The 18,837-nt window shown below is 43.9% G+C and overlaps 1 protein-coding gene across 1 annotated transcript in view; it reads left to right on the forward strand.

Annotated features, from left to right (window-relative positions):
• The first annotated feature begins 2,743 nt into the window (after positions 1-2,743).
• Positions 2,744-18,837, forward strand: part of PI4K2A (phosphatidylinositol 4-kinase type 2 alpha) — a 30,291-nt gene continuing 14,197 nt past the window's right edge. Inside the window, exons 1-6 of the mRNA XM_017879796.1 lie at positions 2,744-2,752; positions 3,762-3,962; positions 9,006-9,137; positions 9,542-9,695; positions 15,791-15,852; positions 18,090-18,189. Coding sequence (XP_017735285.1) covers positions 2,744-2,752; positions 3,762-3,962; positions 9,006-9,137; positions 9,542-9,695; positions 15,791-15,852; positions 18,090-18,189 — 658 coding nt within the window. The remainder of the gene's footprint in view (positions 2,753-3,761; positions 3,963-9,005; positions 9,138-9,541; positions 9,696-15,790; positions 15,853-18,089; positions 18,190-18,837) is intronic.

Consider the following 18,837-nt stretch of genomic DNA (forward strand, 5'->3'; position numbering starts at 1 on the left):
CTTTTTTCTTTTTTTTTTTGAGACGGAGTCTTGCTCTGTCGCCCAGGCTGGAGTGCAGTGGCTGGATCTCAGCTCACTGCAAGCTCCGCCTCCCGGGTTTACGCCATTCTCCTGCCTCAGCCTCCTGAGTAGCTGGGACTACAGGCGCCTGCCACTACGCCCGGCTAGTTTTTTGTATTTTTTAGTAGAGACGGGGTTTCACCGTATTAGCCAGGATGGTCTTGATCTCCTGACCTCCTGATCCGCCCGTCTCGGCCTCCCAAAGTGCTGGGATTACAGGCTTGAGCCACCGCGCCCGGCCTTTTTTTTTCTTTTTTTTGAGACGGTATTTCACTCATTGCCCAGGCTGGAGTGCAATGGCGTGATCTCGGCTTACTGTGACCTCCACCTCCCAGGTTCAAGCGATTCTCCTGACTCAGCCTCCCGAGTAGCTGGGATTACAGGCATGGGCCACCATGCCCAGCTAATTTTGTACTTTTAGTAGAGATGGAGTTTCTTCATGTTGATCAGGCTGGTCTTGAACTTCTGACCTCAGGTGATCCGCCCACCTTGGCCTCCCAAAGTGCTGGGATTACAGGCATGATTCCTGGCTAATTTGTAAAAATCAGTGACAGCGTCTTGTGTTGTCCAAGCTGGTCTCAAACTCCAGGCCTCAGGCAATCCTGCCTCATCCTCTGAAAGTGCTGGGCTTATAGGCATGAGCCACCATGCTCAACCTTTTCTTTCTTTAAGTAGAAGTATTTACCAGTTGGCCTTCGCCCTGGTATTTTTCAGCCTCCAGTAATAATAGGAGTGTCTTGGCCTCCCTTTCATTGCGGACCAGCTTCCTGAACTCCGTAATGTGCCTCAGTTGAACTGACTGTTGGGTTCTGGGACATGCTTCAGGTTGCCTTTTGGTTTTCCTGTCTAGGTTCCGGAGGGTTACAGTGAACTCATCAGTCATTTTCTGAGTTGTGAGTCTGTTGCTACTGCTGCTTTGTTATTAAGAGGCTGGGGTTCCAGGGGAACAGAGACAGAGAAGACTGCTGAGACCTTTAGCTAACTGCTTTGGACAAGAAAGTAATTTTGAAGACTTATAATGTGAATATATGCATTTTGCATTTGCCAGTAAAGAAGTTAGTTTGTCTTTAAGAATAAATCGATTCTTTTTGGAGGGAGAAGGAGGAGTTCTGTATTTTTTTTGTCCTCTCAAATCCTTGGAGGGCATTTTTAAAGGAGCTAGCTTCAAGATCGACCGGTTATTGTTAGTGACATGGACCTAGCCAATTCCTAATATGAGTACTGAGTCGGTGAAAGCGGATGGGTGCATGTTGTCTGCTGTGACCTGCCATTCAGGAAGTGACACCCACAGGAAAATGTCTTATGACCCAGACTAGCTTGAGTAGGCTGTGGGGTGGAGAGGACAAGGAGAGTCTTATGATATGAGGATGAATCACTTGGATAGCATATTTACTTTTTTTTTTTATTTTCTTTTTTTTGAGACAGACTCTCGCTCTTATTGCCCAGGCCGGAGTGCAATGGCGTGATCTCGGCTCACTGCAACCTCCGCCTCCTGGGTTCAAGCGATTCTCCTGCCTCAGCCTCCTGACTAGCTAGGACTACAGGCATGTGTCACCATGACCAGCTAATTTTGCATTTTTAGTAGAGACGGGATTTCTCCATGTTGGTTAGGCTGGTCTCGAACTCCCGACCTCAGGTGATCTGCCTGCCTTGGCCTCCCAAAGTGCTGGGATTACAGGCATGAGCCACCACATCCGGCCACATATTTGCTTTTTTCCCTTGAATTACCAGTTTGGGGACTGGAGGGAATGAGATGAATGTAAAACAATCTCAGAGGGCTGACTGGCCTTTTGAAGAAAACATTCAGGAGGGAGGGCCATAGTTTCTAGGCATCCTGTATTTCCAAGGACCTTAGAAGATTAAGTTACTGTCTACTACAGAAAATGAATTTAATCTGTGTGGCATCTCATGTCCTGGTTTCTTGCCTATCAGAATTACTTAAGAGAGCATCATTCTAATCAAGTAGCAGAGTCTTTTTTCCTGCTGTGATTTTTCTCTTTGGATAATAAGGTTGTGAGAGGAAATCTCTTCATCATTGATGAAGGAATTTCCTTAACCTCATTCCATAATAGCTTTTTTTTTTTTTTTTTTTGAGACAGAGTCTCCATCTTATCGCCCAGGCTAGAGTGTAGTGGCATGATCTCGGCTCACTACAACCTCCGCCTCTTGGGTTCAAGTGATTCTCCTGCCTCAGCTTCCCGGGTAGCTGGGATTACAGCTGCATGCCACCACACCCAGCAAATTTTTGTATTTTTAGTAGAGACAGGGTTTCACCATGTTGGCCAGGCTGGTCTCGAACTCCTGACCTCAGGTTATCCACCCACCTCGGCTTCCCAAAGTGCTGGGATTACAAGTATGAGCCACCATGCCCGGCCCATAATACCTTCTTTAATTCCTTCCAGTTGGTAAAGTTTTTTAAAAAGTTTTTCTGTAATTGATGCAGAACAACAGTGTGCATATATGTAACTTCGAAAATTAGAGTTTATGGTGTTAAATTTCTGGCATACCACGTACACAAAGATCCTGTGGGATAAATAGGGCAGGGGCGCATGCCAAAAAAGATAACATGATCTGTGATCAGTTAATTCCTCATTTTTTGGGGGGAAAGATTACTTTAGAGCCCTTGTGCATTAGGATATTATATCTTTCCGGAGGGCAGGAAGCAGTATCGTATTGGCGTTAGATGCTGCCAGTGACTCAAGATCTCAAGATCCTACCACTGAATTGGCTCTTTTTTTTTTTTTTTTTTAGGCGGATCTCTCTGTCGCCGGACCTGGAGTGGCAGGGCGGATCTCACTCACTGCAAGCGCCGCCTTCCGGGTTTACGCCCATTCTTCCTGCCTCAGCCTCCCGAGAGCCTGGGACTACAGAGCCCGCCCACTCGCCTAGTTTTTGTATGTTTAGTAGAGACGGGTCACCGTGTTAGCCCAGGATGGCTCAATCTCCTGACTTCGTGAAACCGCCCGCTCCGGCTCCAAAGTCGCTGGGATTACAGGCTTGAGCCACCGCGCCCGGCCTGAATTGGCTTCTGTACTTTTTTTTGTTTTTTTTGTTTTTTGTGAGACAGGGTCTCACTTGGTCACCCAGGGTGAGGAGTGCAATGCAGGCAATCTCGGCTCATTTCAACCTACCCACCATGGTCAAGTGATTCTCATGCCTTAGCCTCCCAAGTAGCTGGAATTACAGATGTGTACCACTGCGCCCAGCTACTTTTTGTATTTTTAGTAGAGACAGGGTTTCACCATGTTGGCCAGGCTGGTCTCAAACTCCTGGCCTCAAGTGATCTGCGCGACTTGGCCTCCCAAAGTGCTGGAATTACAGGCATGAGTCCCTGTACCTGGCCTGCTTCTGTATCTTGCTCCTAGAAATGTAGCAATCTATTTACCTTGTTTGTTTGAAGCACCAAGTTAGAGGTAGGTACTTACATGAGGGAAAAGAGATGGGGAAGAGGGATAAAGGAGCAAGGAAGAAAAAGAAGACTTAATATGTTCTTTGGCCACAACCCTTTCTAGCAGTGGGTCTCTTAGCTGCAAACACGAGCTGCTGTCTTCCCCTTACCAACTGGGAGAAACCTGAGTCTGACTGTAAGTAGGAATTGTCCGCCTATGCCCTCTCATCTCTTTCTAGATTCCTGCTGACTTGGTCTGTGGGCTATTTCAGTCAACTCGGATTTAACATCCTCTTTTTCTTTCGTCTTTTAGAGGATCATTGCTGTCTTCAAACCCAAGAATGAAGAGCCCTATGGGCATCTTAATCCTAAGTGGACCAAGTGGCTGCAGAAGCTGTGCTGTCCCTGCTGCTTTGGCCGTGACTGCCTTGTCCTCAACCAGGGCTATCTCTCAGAGGCAGGGGCCAGCCTAGTGGACCAAAAACTGGAACTCAACATTGTTCCTCGTACAAAGGTCAGTGACCCATCTCCAGGAAACCTTACTGCCTGGCCACAGTTTCCTGGGGTCTAAGCCCTGCTACATGTTAGTGGGAACTTGGGTCCAGTGGGGCCATTTATATACCCTAAGTCTGGGTTCTCGATCTTTTTTCGGGAGGTTGGCAGGATTAGGCTCATGATTTGATCATCTGATGAAGGCTATCTTTTGAAGGATGCACACACAATTTTTGCATACAATTTTAGGAAATTCACAAGCTTCTACTGCATATTTATGGCTCCCTTGGTCTTTGAATCGCAGCTAACCCCAAGCTAGTTAGAAACCTAGTGACTTTGTGGTTTACTCTCAGACTTCTGAGCTATCCCAGCATTTTGATACAGTCTAGGACTGGCTAATGATCTAGGACTGGCTAATGACAGCTAAGCACTTCTGAAGGGTCTGACAAGGAAGACTTTAGGATGGGCTGAGGGTTAGAGAAATGGTCTGGCCTGAACCCTACGGGAACTGACATGGAATTTTTCTCATTTATCTTTATGCTGTGGAATTTGGGGACTTGTCTGAACATATCAAAATAAGGATGCCAGATCCAGGCAGACTCACACTCAGAATGGATTCATACACATCTTGTATGTGTTATAGACATAGTTGAGGTTCCCCCCCAACCCCCACCAATATGCTTGAATACAGAATTGATTGCATACAATTTCAGGGAGTTTACTGATACCAGGCTAAGAACCCCTGCACTACAAGATGTTCCATGAAACTCACCAAGGGTTATGAGGGGAAGGAATCTACTGGTCGGCATATGAACATGTCCGGGCACACCATTCACCGAGTACGTGGCTACCTGGGATTTAGTAACAACTTAGGTAGAACTCTCATCTGATGCCCTGAAGCTGCTGAGTCATCCAAACCATCCTGGCTTTGTGCTTAGTCTTAACTAGTCTATGCTACTTTATTTAGTTATTGACTAAATAACTAAAACCAAATTTATTTAGTTATTTATTAAATAACTCTGAGAATCTGATAAAACCTGTAGACCCCCTTTCCAGAAAAAGTGCATATATTTGTAATTATAGTTTTGGGTATAATTTTAGGGTGATGGTTCATAAATGTTGCAGTCTCTCCATTGACCAGCCCTGCAGGGAGCATGCCACTAGATTAAAATCCCCCTGCTTAAAAAGTTTTCTTTTCTTTCTTGTTTTTAGAGATAGGGTCTTGCTCTGTTGCCCAGGCTGGGGTACAGTGGCACAATCACAGCTCACTGCAGCCTTGACCTCCCCGGCTCAAGCAGTCCTCCCACCTCAGCCTCTCAGGTTAGGATTACGGGCATGTGCCACCAAGCCTGGCCAATTTTTTTTTTTTTTTTTAAATTTTTTCTAGAAACAAGGTCTCCCTGTTTTGCTCAGGCTGGTCTTGAACTCCTGGGCTCAAGCGATCCTCCTGCCTTGGCCTCCCAAAGTGCCGGGATTACAAGTGTGAGCCACCATGCCCAGCCTTGAAGATTTCTTCACAGGTTTAGATAGCAGACTCTCTGAGCAAACAGATTGATCAGCAGATAGAAACTTCCCTTCCATCTGAGAGGAAAATATGACTCGTGGATATTTAACCATGTCTGCTTTTTTGCTACTAAACTCCAAACAATTAGTCAACTAGTTTGTAAGTTATAGAAGTCAGAGACCACTTCTCAAGTTTTCCTCTCTCATTCTTAGCACCTAGCAAAATGCTATATTTATAGTAAGCATTCATGAAGTACCAGCTGAGTCAGTAAATGAATATCAAATCATGAGAAACAATACCAAAGTTCTCCCAACTTCAGGTCTAGCGAGAAAATGTTTGACCAGGCTTGTAGTTCCCATTTCACATCTAATTCACTGCCTGGCTTTGTGCAGCTCATTCCTTCTCTTTATGCCTTACTTTTCCCTCTCTGTGCAAATAGTTTTACAGCATGCTTTGAACATCTTATATGATAATTAATGCTCTTAAGTCTCCTAACCGGAAATGCTTCTACTAGGCTTCTCTTAGACTCTAGAAACTTTTAAATTCTCCTTGCTCATCAGTCTGTAGTTTTCTTCCTTTACTAGGCAAATACCAGACCATGCCTGGCCCTATGCCTGCCTGCTCTGTTGGTGCTTCTGGAGCACTTGAGTTTGAATTCTTGCTCTGCAGTTTTTGATTTGTGTAACACTTGGGCAAGTCAGGCACAATGTAAACCCTCCATATGTTAGTCTGTGATATTTTTATGAGCTATTCTAATCCTTAGCGTCACCCCCACAATCCCTTTCTTCCCTATCTCTGGTCTTCCTCTTTCCCTGTTAGAGAACCTTCATGAGGCCTGAGGATCTTTTGCATCAGAAAGTCAGCAACAACAAAAATACTTGTCTTGGCTGGGCTCAGTGGCTCACGCTGTAATCCCAGCACTTTGGGAGGCCAAAGTGGGTGAATCACCTGAGGTCAGGAGTTCGAGACCAGCCTGGCCAACATCGTGAAAACCCGTCTCTACTAAAAATACAAAAATTAGCTGGGCATGGTGGTGTGTGCCTGTAATCCCAGCTACTTGGGTGGCTGAGGTGGGAGAATCGCTTGAACCTGGGAGGCAGAGGTTGCAGTGAGCTGAGATTGTGCCACCACACTCTGTCCTGGGCAACAAAGCAACACTCCATCTCAAAAAAAAAAAAAAATACTTGTCTTATGTAAGACTGAGATGAGACAGAACTTTGGAATCTTAACATATAGCTGCTGGAGAATAGTAAGAGGACTCCCCTTCCTGTCTTCCCAACTCTTGTGATAGGACTCTATGGAGTTGATCAGAGCATCTGTCATTATAGAAACAGGGCTCACATTGCATTGGAACTTCAAATGGTAAGGCTGTAATTCTCACTCACTGGCTGTCTCTGCTCTCTGCTTCTATGAGGTTTCAGGTTATGACAGTTTCATAGTCATGGGGAAAAAGTGGTTTATTAGGAAGAATGACAGAAAATAAATATGATGGGGCAAAAGGGGATTTATGGCTTGAGAGAGCCAGAAGTTTCACTGTGGACACTGGCAAGGTAGCCTTAGAAAACTCTTTTCCTTTATTCCTATGCCTGAGTTTTCTGATTTGTAAGGCAGGAAGTGCCTGCTACAGTACCATGCACATCCATTTTAGGTGCTCTATTAATACTAGATGGTAGGATGGAGTGATAGATGAGAGGCAGTTATTTTGCCTCTCAGGTTCATGGGAAAAAAATAGTTATTTGTAATAACTTTTACAAGGCTTAGGAAAATAGCTTTCTTATAAGTTTTATTTTAGGTATTAATATGCTAAAACTCGCTTGTTGCTGTCTCTGAAAGAAGCTTGTAATTCATTCATTCATTCACTTAATAAATATTTAATGAGCATGTGCCAGCTACTGTGTTAGGTACTGTGGATGCTAATATAAATAAGATGTTCTCTGCTTCCTCAAATCTCATTAGTTTTAAGGGAGAAGTTAGATATACAAATGAATAATTACAAGACAATGTGATAAGTGTGACAATAGATGCATATGTGGATTACAATGATGTCACTGCAGTTTCACTTAAATCAAGTATAATATTGATGACATGTTAAAAAAATTTTTTTAGAATAGGCAGTGCATGCATCTAGTACAAAAATCAGAAGCCACGTAGGGTAAACAGAGAAAAGTAATTCAGACTCCCTGCTACCCCTATCTCCTGACCATTCAGTTTCCTTCCTCAGAGGCAGCCAGGATTACAGTATTTCTTGTGTAATATTCCAGATATAGCCTATACATAAAAATAGCAGTTAATTAAAATGAAAACCAATTTTAATGTTTATCTTTTGAATATGAATAATTTCACAAAGTGAAAAAATTCAAAAGGGCCAGGGCACAGTGGCTCATGCCTGTAATCCCAGCACTTTGGGAGGCCAAGGTGGGAGGATCACCTGAGGTCAGGAGTTCAAGACCAGCCTGGCCAACATGGTGAAACCCTCTCTCTACTAAAAATACAAACATTAGTCAGAAGTGGTGGCACACACCTGTAATCCCAGCTACTTGGGAGGCTGAGGCATGAGAATCCCTTGAACCTGGGATGTGGAGGTTGCAGTGAGCCAAGACTGTGCCACTGCACTCCAGCCTGGGCAACAGAGTGAGACTCTGTCTCAAAAAAAAAAACCAAAAACATTCAAAAGGAAATAAGGGGGTATAGAGTAAATTGCAACTTGTTTGTATCTGGAAATAAAATGGGCATTTGGCCTAATCTAACCCAGGAGATGACAGTGTTAATCCTTGTGCTTCATACTAGCTGCTGTAACAACCCCTAAATCTCAGTGGTTTAATACAATTGGATTGTATTTCTTTTTTTTCTTTTTTTTTGGGACAGAGTCTCCCTCTGCAACCCAGGATAGAATGTGCAGTGGCGTGATCTTGGCTCACTGCAACCTCTGCTTCTGATGTTCAAGCCATCCTCCCACCTCAGCCTCCCAGGTAGCTAGGATTACAGACATGCACCACCATGCCTGGCTAATTTTTTTTCTTTGTGTTTTTAGTAGAGACTGAGGTTTCATCATGTTGGCCAGGCTGGTCTCGAACTCCTGACCTCAAGTGATCCGCCCTCCTCAACCTCCCAGAGTGTTGGGATTACAGGCATGAGCCACCGCGCCTGGCCAGGAGTGTATTTCTTGATTACATCTCAGACTCATGCCAGATAGGCAGCTCTCCTAGATACCACATCACTCATGTAGTAACAGGGTATCCGAGGTTCTTCCATGGTGTGGCTCTGTGATTTCCCAGCCCTTCTTTCCTAGCTGTACAGACTGGGGAATGTTAATTAAGGATTGTGGGAGATTTTAGTGGCCAGCAGTGGAAGTGTTGTACATATATAATTTTGTCATTATTTCGTTGGCTCAAAGTAGTTATCTTCCCTCTCCTAGTTGCTGGGAAGGCTGAGAAATGTATTTTTTCTGTGCCCTGGAAGAGGAATAGTATTTGTGAACATCAAGCTATTTATTCTCTGCCATAGTGTTCTGGTTCCTTAAACTTGACTCTAACCTTCGTATCTCTCCTCTTTTCACTGTAGGTAGTATACTTGGCCAGTGAGACCTTCAACTATAGTGCCATTGACCGAGTGAAGTCCAGGGGCAAGCGGCTTGCGCTAGAGAAAGTGCCAAAAGTGGGACAGCGGTTTAACCGCATCGGGCTACCACCAAAGGTATAGATGCACCTCTGTGGCTTATCAAGGGTCATGATTTATAGTGACATAGTCATCCAAGTGGTGAAGCAAGGTGCCTACAACTCAAATATGGGCACGTGAGTAACCTGCCCTGAGGATCCTGTCTTCCTCATTTCTGTCAAGTGGCTAAAGTTTAAAAAGTTGAGACCTAACTTTTCACTTTACTCCTCTGGTTCATTTGGATAGGTTCTTTAATTTGGATGGATGATCACTGTTAAATCTCTTTTCTCCTATACTTGCAAGAAATGAGGAAGTAAAGATCTTGAAAAGTTTCCCTTCTCTGATACAAACTCCATAGGGCCTTAATGGGTATCTGGCATACACCAAAGGTCTTTGGACTTGGGCAGTAGGGAAAAACCTTTGTTTCTTCCTCTTGGTTCCAGGTTGGTTCATTCCAGCTCTTTGTTGAAGGCTACAAAGATGCAGACTATTGGCTACGGCGTTTTGAAGCAGAACCTCTTCCTGAGAATACTAACCGGCAACTACTGTTGCAGTTTGAGCGGTTGGTGGTGCTGGATTACATCATCCGCAACACTGGTGAGTAGCTGCAGGTGGTCCCATGCCCTGTGCCAGACTGTGTTGAGGCACAGGGAGGCCTGGAGGCTTGCAGGGCTTGGGAGTCAGAGTGCCTCGTCCAGACACATCATGTGTAGTTTTCAGAGGTGGTGATGCCTGGAGTTAGTATTTATGTTTTATCTTACACTCTTTGCTGGTTCCAGACAGAAGACACTTAGCTCTTCCAAAGCACTGTGAAGAGTACTCTTATCCTTGATCCCTCATCATTCTTGAAGCCTCAAGACCTGTAACAGGACAGTTTTGTCTTCCTCTAACTTCCGGAGGTAGATACTTAGATCATTGCTAATTAAAAAAAAATTTTTTTTCAGTGCAATTTAAATTCAACTAACCTGGCAAAATTTACATATATTGAGGACAAAATTTTTAAATTCAGACTGGATGCGGTAGCTCATGCCTGTACTCCTAGCACTTTGGGAGGCCAAGGCAGATGGATCACTTGAGGCCAGGAGTTCAAGACCAGCCTGGACAACATGGTGAAACCCCTGTCTCTACTAAAAATACAAAAATTAGCCGGGTGTGGTGGTGCGTGCCTGTAGTCCCAGCTATTCAGGAGGCTGAGGTGGGAGAATCTCTTGAACCCGGGAGGTGGAGGTTGCAGTAAGTCAAAATTGTACCACTGCACTCTAGCCTGGGTGACAGAGCAAGACTGTGTTTCCAAAAAAAAAATCTTTAAATTCACCTTATTGAACCTATATTTTGTCTGATTTTTAAAATCATAGTAAAATGTATATAACATCAAATTTATTATCTTAACCATTTTAAAGTAGTATGAAATACATTCATATTATGCAACTGTCACCACCATCCATCTCCAGAACTCTTTTATTTTGTTGTCGTTGAGACGGAGTCTCGCTCCGTCACCTAGGTTGGAGTGCAATGGCGCGATCTCAGCTCACTGCAACCCCCACCTCCTGGGTTCATGTGATTTTCCTACCTCAGCCTCCCGAGTAGCTGGGATTACAGACACCCACCATCATGCCCAGCTTATTTTTGTATTTTTATAGAGATGGAGTTTCACCATGTTGGCCAGGCTGGTCTTCAGCTGACCTCAGGTGATCTACCCATCTCAGTGTCTCAAAGTGCTGGGATTACAGGTGTGAGCCACCATGCTCGGCCTCCAGAACTCTTTTTATCTTGTATAACTGAAGCTCTATACTCATTAAACAGTAACTATTCATTCCCCCTCCCCACATGCCTGGCAACCATCATTCTGTTTTCTGTTTCTATGATTTTGACTGCTCTAAGTACCTCATATAAGTGGAATAGTACAGTATTTGCCTTTTGGTGATTCACTTATTCACTTAGCATAACGTCCTCAAGGTACATCTACGATGCAGTATATATCAGAATTTCTTTCCTTTTTAAGGGTAAATACTGATCCATTTTATGTATATACCACATTTTGTCTATCCATTCATCTTTCAGTGAACACTTGGGTTGCTTCTGCATTTTAGCTATTATGGACAATGCTACTGGGTGTACAAATATCTCTTCAAGACCCTGCTTTCAGTTTTTTTGAGTATATATCCAGAAGTGGAATTACTGGATCATATATGGTAATTCTATTTTTAATTTTTTGAGAAACCACCATACTGTTTTCCACAGCAGCTGCGTCATTTTTACATTCCCACCAACAGCACACGAGGGTTCCTTCCAATTTCTCCACATTCTCGCCAGCACTTACTGTTTTCTGTTTTTTTCCTTTTCATATTTCATCTGCATTCTGCTGAATGTTTTCTATTTTTGTTTTGATAGTAACCATCCTAATGGGTGTGAGATGTTATCGTATCGTTTTGATTTGCATTTCCTTAATGGTTAGTGATGTTAAGCATCTTTTTTTTTTTTTTTGAGACGGAGTCTCGCTCATTCATCCAGGCTGGAGTGCACTGGTGCGATCTCAGCTCACTGCAAGCTCCGCCTCCTGGGTTCACGCTATTCTCCCGCCTCAGCCTCCCAAGTAGCTGGGACTACAGGTGCCCGCTGCCTCACCCGGCTAATTTTTTGCATTTTTAGTAGAGACGGGGTTTCACCGTGTTAGCCAGGATGGTCTCGATCTCCTGACCTCCTGATCCGCCTGCCTCGGCCTCCCAAAGTGCTGGGATTACAGGTGTGAGCCACTGCGCTCGGCCGATGTTAAACAACTTTTTATGTGCTGATTGGCCAATCATATATCTTCTTTGGAGTTGGCTATGTAAGTCCTTTGCCTATTTTTGAATTTTTTTTTTTTTTGGTCGTTATTGTTGAGTTCTCTCTACATTTGTTGAAAGTTCTCTGTATATCTGGCTATTAATCCCATATCACATATATAATTTGCAAATACTTTATCTCGATCTATTGCCTTTAGTTTTTTTTTTTTTTTTTTTTTTTTTTTTTTTTTTTTTGAGATAGAGTCTCCCTCTGCCGCCCGGGCGGGGGGGCAGTGGCCGGATCTCGGCTCACTTCAGCTCACTGCAAGCTCCGCCTCCCGGGTTCACGCCATTCTCCTGCTTCAGCCTCCCGAGTAGCTGGGACTACAGGCGCCCGCCACCACGCCCGGCTAGTTTTTTGTATTTTTTAGTAGAGACGAGGTTTCACCGTGTTAGCCAGGATAGTCGCGATCTGCTAACCTCGTGATCCACCCGTCTCGGCCTCCCAAAGTGCTGGGATTACAGGCTTGAGCCACCGCGCCCGGCCTAGTTTTACTTTTTAAAGAGACAGAGTTATGCTCTATTATCCAGGCTGAAGTGCAGTGGTACAATCATAGCTCACTACAGCCTCGGACTCCTGGGTTCAAGTGATCCTCCTACCTCTGCCGCATGAGTAGGAGTAGCTGGACTACAGGTGTGAGGACCACGCCTGGCTAGTTTTTAAATTTTTTGTGGAGACGAGGTCTCACTGCCTTGCCCAGGCTGGTCTCGAATTCCTGGGCTCAAGCAATCCTCCTACCTCAGCCTCCCAAAGTGCTGGGATTACAGGTGTGAACGACTGTGCCCGGCTTGCAACTGATTTTTTTGTGGATTGACTTTGTATGCTGCTACTTTGCTGAATTATTAGTTCTAACAGTTTGTTTTTTGTGGAAATTTTAGGGTTATGTACATACACAATCATATTTATGAACGGACATAATTTTCCCTCTTTTCTTTTTTCTTCCCAATTTGGGGGCTTTTTATTTCTTTTTTCTCGCTTCAGTGCTCTAAGACTTCCATTACTATGTTGAATAGAAGTAAAAGCAGGCATCTTTTCATTGTTCTTGATTGCAGTCTTTCACCATTATGATGTTAGGGTCCTTTTTGCCCACCTTGGCACCCTCAAGCTGTTTGCAGGCTGCTCCTAGAACTTGTGCATATCTGGCTGCCATGTGGCTAAAGGGTGGGGGTTGGGTAGCTGCTTGTGGGGCTAAGAGCCAAAATTGAATGAAATTAACCACAATTTACTGTCCCGGCTTTCCCCTGCAAGTTGCAGGCCCTCCATAGACTCCAGAGCTCCAAAATAATTATATCAGACAGATTTTTGCCACTACAATTGTTGTCCACATGGGGAGACAGATTTCTGTTGTTTCCTACTCCACCATCTTCCTAGAATCCTCTCTTAGAGTATTGATTTTTAGCTTCTCTCCTCTCCTCTCCCCTCCCTCCCCATCCCCCTCCCCTCCCTTTTCCCCTCCCTCCCCTCCCCTCTTCTCCTCCCTCCCTTTCCACCTCCCCGCTCTCCTCCCCTCTCTCTCCTCGCCGCCTGCCCGCCGATCCCCCCTCCCCTCCTTCCCCTCCCCTCCCCTTTCCTCTCCTTTTTTTTTTTTTGAGACGGAGTCTTGCTCTGTCGCCCAGGCTGGATTGCAGTGGCGTGATCTGGGCTCACTGCAACCTCTGCTTCCTGGGTTCAAACGATTCTCCTGCCTCAGCCTCCTGAGTAGCTGGGACTACAGGTGCATGCCACCACGCCCGGCTAATTTTTGTATTTTTAGTAGAGACGGGGTTTCACCATATTGGTCAGGCTGGTCTTGAACTCCTGACCTCGTGATCCGCCCGCCTTGGCCTCCCGAAGTGCTGGGATTACAGGTGAGAGCCATCGCGCCCGGCCTCTTCTTTTCTAACATATGCACTTCAGACTTTAATTTCATCTTAAGCATAGTTTAGGTGTATCATACAAGTGTGTATTTTTCCACTGTAATCAATCATTATAAAATATATTTAAACTTTTTTTATCCTCTCATTTTATAGATGGAGACTATATTTTCTAATTTCCATTGTTCATTTCTTCTGTGTCCCATAGTTTACTTAAAATAATTTTTTAGCTGATTAGTAGGAAAATTTCAAAATACACAAAAGTAAAGAGACTGGTATAATAAACCCCATATACTTGTTACCACCTTCAACGGTTACTGTGTCAAGTCTCACTTCCTGCTACCCCCATCCCTGCTGGAATTTTTTTTGTTTTCAACTAAGGCTTTGACTGGAACTGCTGGATTATTTTAAAGCAAATCGGAGACATAATTTTATAGTATCTATAGATACCTCCATATGTTCTTGAAGAGATACATTTTTTTTCAGTATAATCAGTATTTAATAATGTCCCATCAGTGTTCAGATTACCCCAGTTGTCTCATAAAAAAGTGGTTTTTATAATTGGCTTGTTGAAATCATGATATAAAGGTCCACATATTACATTTGGTTAATATCTTTCTTTTTTGTTTTTTTGGAGATGGGATCTCACTATGTTGCTCAGGCTGGTCTTAAACTCCTGGGCTCAAGCATTCCTCCCACCTCAGCCTCCCAAAGTGCTGAGATTACAGTCATAAGCCACTGTGTCTGGCCAGGTTAATATGTTTCTTAAATGTCTTCAATTTAGGGAAAGTTTCACATTTTTTTCCCCTTGCCTTTTATTTGTTGAAGAAACTGGATATGCCCTATAGAATTTCCACAATGTGGATTTGACACCCTCTATTCTCTGTGTTTCCTGTAAATTTACTGCTTGAGTTTAAAGGCTTGATCAAATTCAGGTTTGATTTTTTTTTTTTTTTTTGGAGGCAGGGTATCGCTCTGTTGTCCAGGCTAGAGTGCAGTGGTATGATCATAGCTCATTGCAGCAGCCTCTAACTCTTGGCTCAAGCTATCCTGCCTCAGCCTCCCAAGTAGCTGGAACTATAGGCACATACCACCGCACCTGGCTAATCTTATTTACAATTTATTTAGACATGGGGTCTCGCTATTTTGCCCAGGCTGGTCTTGAACTCCTGACCTCAAGTGATTCTCTGCCTCCTCAGCCTCCCAAAATGCTGGGATTTCAGGTACAGCCTCTGCCGATATTCTTAATCTTGACTTTTATCTTTTTAAACATATTAAGGATTTTATTGTGAACATTTTAAAGTCTGTATATTTTATTGTTTGGAGCCCCTACAGATCTGTTTTAATTTTCAGTTGTTTCTCTTTGTTTTTATTCCTGTCATCTTGTTTCTTTGTGTACCTGGTTGTTTTTCATTGTCAAATACTGCCTATCAGAAATCGTAGAGCTGTATGAAGGCCTAAGATGTTATTGTAAATCGTGTCTGGAGGAAGAAGATTTCTTTTGGCAAGCACCTAGGGCACTAACAATCCACTATCACTTTAATTTCAGGTGTTGAGGTGAAGCTTGGTGTATTTCCAAGGTGTGGTAGTGAGTGCTTCAGGTCTTAACTCAAAGCATAGATGATATACGAGGGTCCCTTACCCCGATCAGTCACTGGATTATAGTTTTTGTCTCTCTAGCTCCACAAGGCTCTTATAACAAGACTCTGGTTCTACCTCTCAAGCTCATAACCACCTCTTTCCAAATCGGCAAGTGCTCTAGGGGAAAATAAGCCACAGTGCTGGGCTCCACTTCCTCCCATGGATTTCCTTTCTTTCCCAGAACTTCACTCTTAAATTCTTTGTGGTCTTGTTAAAATCTCCAGTACCTTAAAGAGATCTAAAAATATTTTATCCAGTGTTTATAGTCATTCTCAGTAGAAGGGTTAGTCTGAGTGTCCGGAATACCTAGTCCACTATTACAAAAATTGAAAGTCATCCCCCTTTTTTCTGCTAACTTTATATTTCTGTTCACAGATCGAGGCAATGACAACTGGCTGATTAAATATGACTGTCCAATGGATAGTTCTAGCTCTCGGGTAAGAGGCTGAGATAAATCTTAAAGAGAATGAAGAGTATTTGCGTAATACAGAAACACATAAAATGGTCAGAGATGTAGGTCATATAAATTCAGAAGAATCGGAGGGTGCGTACGTTTAAAATTAATAGGTTAATATTTGGTATCGTTTTACTTAATATGTGTTTCAAGGACATCCTACTGACACGTTAATAGGAATAGCATGAAGAAAGGGTCAAGTAGATTTGAAACATATTACGTACTCTGTTCCTTTCTTTGAGCTTCGTATTGCACAGTACCATAGGAAAGGTCTCAGAAGTACTACATTAAACAAACCTATTTAAATTTGATTTCTACCCTTTTTAAACCATGCCACTTTTCTCACAATAGACCGCAAGTCCACAGAACATAAGTTTAGAAAAAGCTGCTCCTGGCCGGGCGCGGTGGCTCAAGCCTGTAATCCCAGCACTTTGGGAGGCCGAGACGGGTGGATCACGAGGTCAGGAGATCGAGACCATCCTGGCTAACATGGTGAAACCCCATCTCTACTAAAAAAATACAAAAAACTAGCCGGGCGAGGTGGCGGACGCCTGTAGTCCCAGCTACTCGGGAGGCTGAGGCAGGAGAATGGCGTAAACCTGGGAGGCGGAGCTTGCAGTGAGCTGAGATCCGGCCACTGCACTCCAGCCTGGGCAACAGAGCGAGACTTCGTCTCAAAAAAAAAAAAAGAAAAGCTGCTCCTGCAACTTTTTTTCCTTTCTCATTCCTTTCATCCTCCACCACACTTCTCTACCACTGTTCAGTCGGCATGTTTTACAAAATTAGCAGAAGGCTACCTGAGGAAGAGTGAGATTGGTTTTATTTCTTTTTTTGTTTTCTTTTTTTTTTTTTTTTTTTTTTTTTTAAAGAAAGAGGGTTGGCCGGGCATGGTGACTCATGCCTGTAATCCCAGCACTTTGGGAGGCTGAGGTAGGAGGATCACCTGAGGTCAGGAGTTCAGCCTGGCCAATGTGGTGAAACTCCATCTCTACTAAAAATAGAAAAATTAGCCAGGCATGATGGCGGGAGTTTGTATTCCTAGTTACTCGGGAGGCTGAGGCACGAGAATGACTTGAACTCGGGAGGTGGAGGTTGCAGTGAGCCAAGATTACGCCATTGCATTCCAGCCTGGATGACAGAGCAAGACTCTGTCTCAAAAATTAAAAAAAAAAAAAAAAAAAAAAGGAGACAAGGTCTTGCTCTGTTGCCCAGGCTGGAGTGCAGTAGTGCTATCCTAGCTCACGGCAGCCTTGGACTCCTGGGGCTCAAAGCAGTCCTCTGACCTCAGCCTCCTGAGTAACTGGGACTACAGACACGAAGTTTGTTTAATTTTTTGTAGAGATGAAGTCTTGCTATGTTGCCCAGAGTGGGGTTTTTATTCCTTATAACTTTTTTACTTTCTGTAATAGTGGCTCTCAAATTTTGTGCCCGAATCTTCTGAAGAGTTATTTAAAATAGTACATAGATTCTTCAGGCCTTTCCCTTAGAAACTGATTCTTCAGGTCGGGTGTAAAACTCAGGATTCTGCACATTTAATAAGGCATCTCAGGGGATTCAGATTCAGGCATCCTGGAACCACAGTTCTTGTTCCTGTGATGGCACCCATGAGCCTGAAGCATGGAGCCACATAGTGTTGTCTCTGACATGGGCTGTCACAGGTGACATGCCCACTCTTTTTACATTCAGCTCTTGTCCTTTTCCTTTTCATGCACCACTGAAGCAGGAAAACAGACTCCCTTGTGCAGGAGCAGCCAGCTGTTATCTTCCGGGGCTCTGTTTTCTCGCTGGAAAATGTAGTTGTCACCAGTGAAGTAACATCTGAGTCAAGGTCCACACAAAAGGACCTTGGCCAACTGATATGGATTTTATTTCTTCTGTTCTGCTTTCTGGATTCTCATTTTCTTTCCCTAGGAGGAATGACTTATAGTTATCTTTATTATTGTCATTATCCTTCTTACCTAGGACTGTAGCAACTTCTGGGGAGGTGTACCTTTTCTGAGATAAGAACAGGACTCTTGAGCCTTGAACAAGAGCCAGGTCAGAGGCGCCAAAATGTGCTAAGTTCAGATAACAACATGGAAGTCAGTTCAGAGAGTAGCTCAAGATGAGTTCAATAAGGATTGTTCTCTTGAGGGAGTCGGGATGAGTTGCTTTGCTACTACTTGGAAGGGCCTGAGGGAGATGGGATTCCTCAGTCATTAGTCTTTCCTTGCTCTTCAGGACACAGACTGGGTGGTGGTGAAGGAGCCTGTTATCAAGGTGGCTGCCATAGACAATGGGCTGGCCTTCCCACTGAAGCATCCTGACTCCTGGAGGGCATGTAAGTCTCGAGACAATGGTGATCTGGCTCTTCCCTTGCTCAGTCTATTTTCTCGCTGTGCAGTGGAGATGATAATGTCTCTATCATAGGATTATTCTAAAATTAATGAAGTAATGCAGTTCAGGCACTTTAACACAATGGCTGGCATGTGGCAACTATTTCATAATATAAGCTGTTTTCTAATTTTGTCTTCTATGATTCCCATTACAAGCATAAAGGTGATTAGAAATCAGAAACATAAAGATGAGTTCTCATTGTCTCTTTGCATTCTTCTCGTTCTTTCTGAGGACTCTCTTTTTTTTTTGGAAATGGAGTTTCGCTCTTGTTGCCCAGGCTGGAGTGCAATGATACGATCTGGGCTCACTGCAACCTCCACCTCACGGGTTCAAGCGATTCTCCTGCCTCAATCTCCTGAGTAGCTGGGATTACAGGCATGCACCACCACACCCAGCTAATTTTGTATTTTAGTAGAGATGGGGTTTCACCATGTTGGCCAGGCTGGTCTCAAACTCCTGACTTCAGGTGATCCACCTGCCTCAGCCTCCCAAAATGCTTGGATTACAGGTGTGAGCCACTGTGCCTGGCCGAGGGCTATTTATTTTAATTTTTTTATTTTTTTTGAGATGGAGTCTTACTCTGGCACCCAGG

Source organism: Rhinopithecus bieti, unplaced genomic scaffold (genome assembly GCF_001698545.2).
Source record: "Rhinopithecus bieti isolate Rb0 unplaced genomic scaffold, ASM169854v2 scaffold_425, whole genome shotgun sequence".
Taxonomy (NCBI): Eukaryota; Metazoa; Chordata; class Mammalia; order Primates; family Cercopithecidae; genus Rhinopithecus; species Rhinopithecus bieti.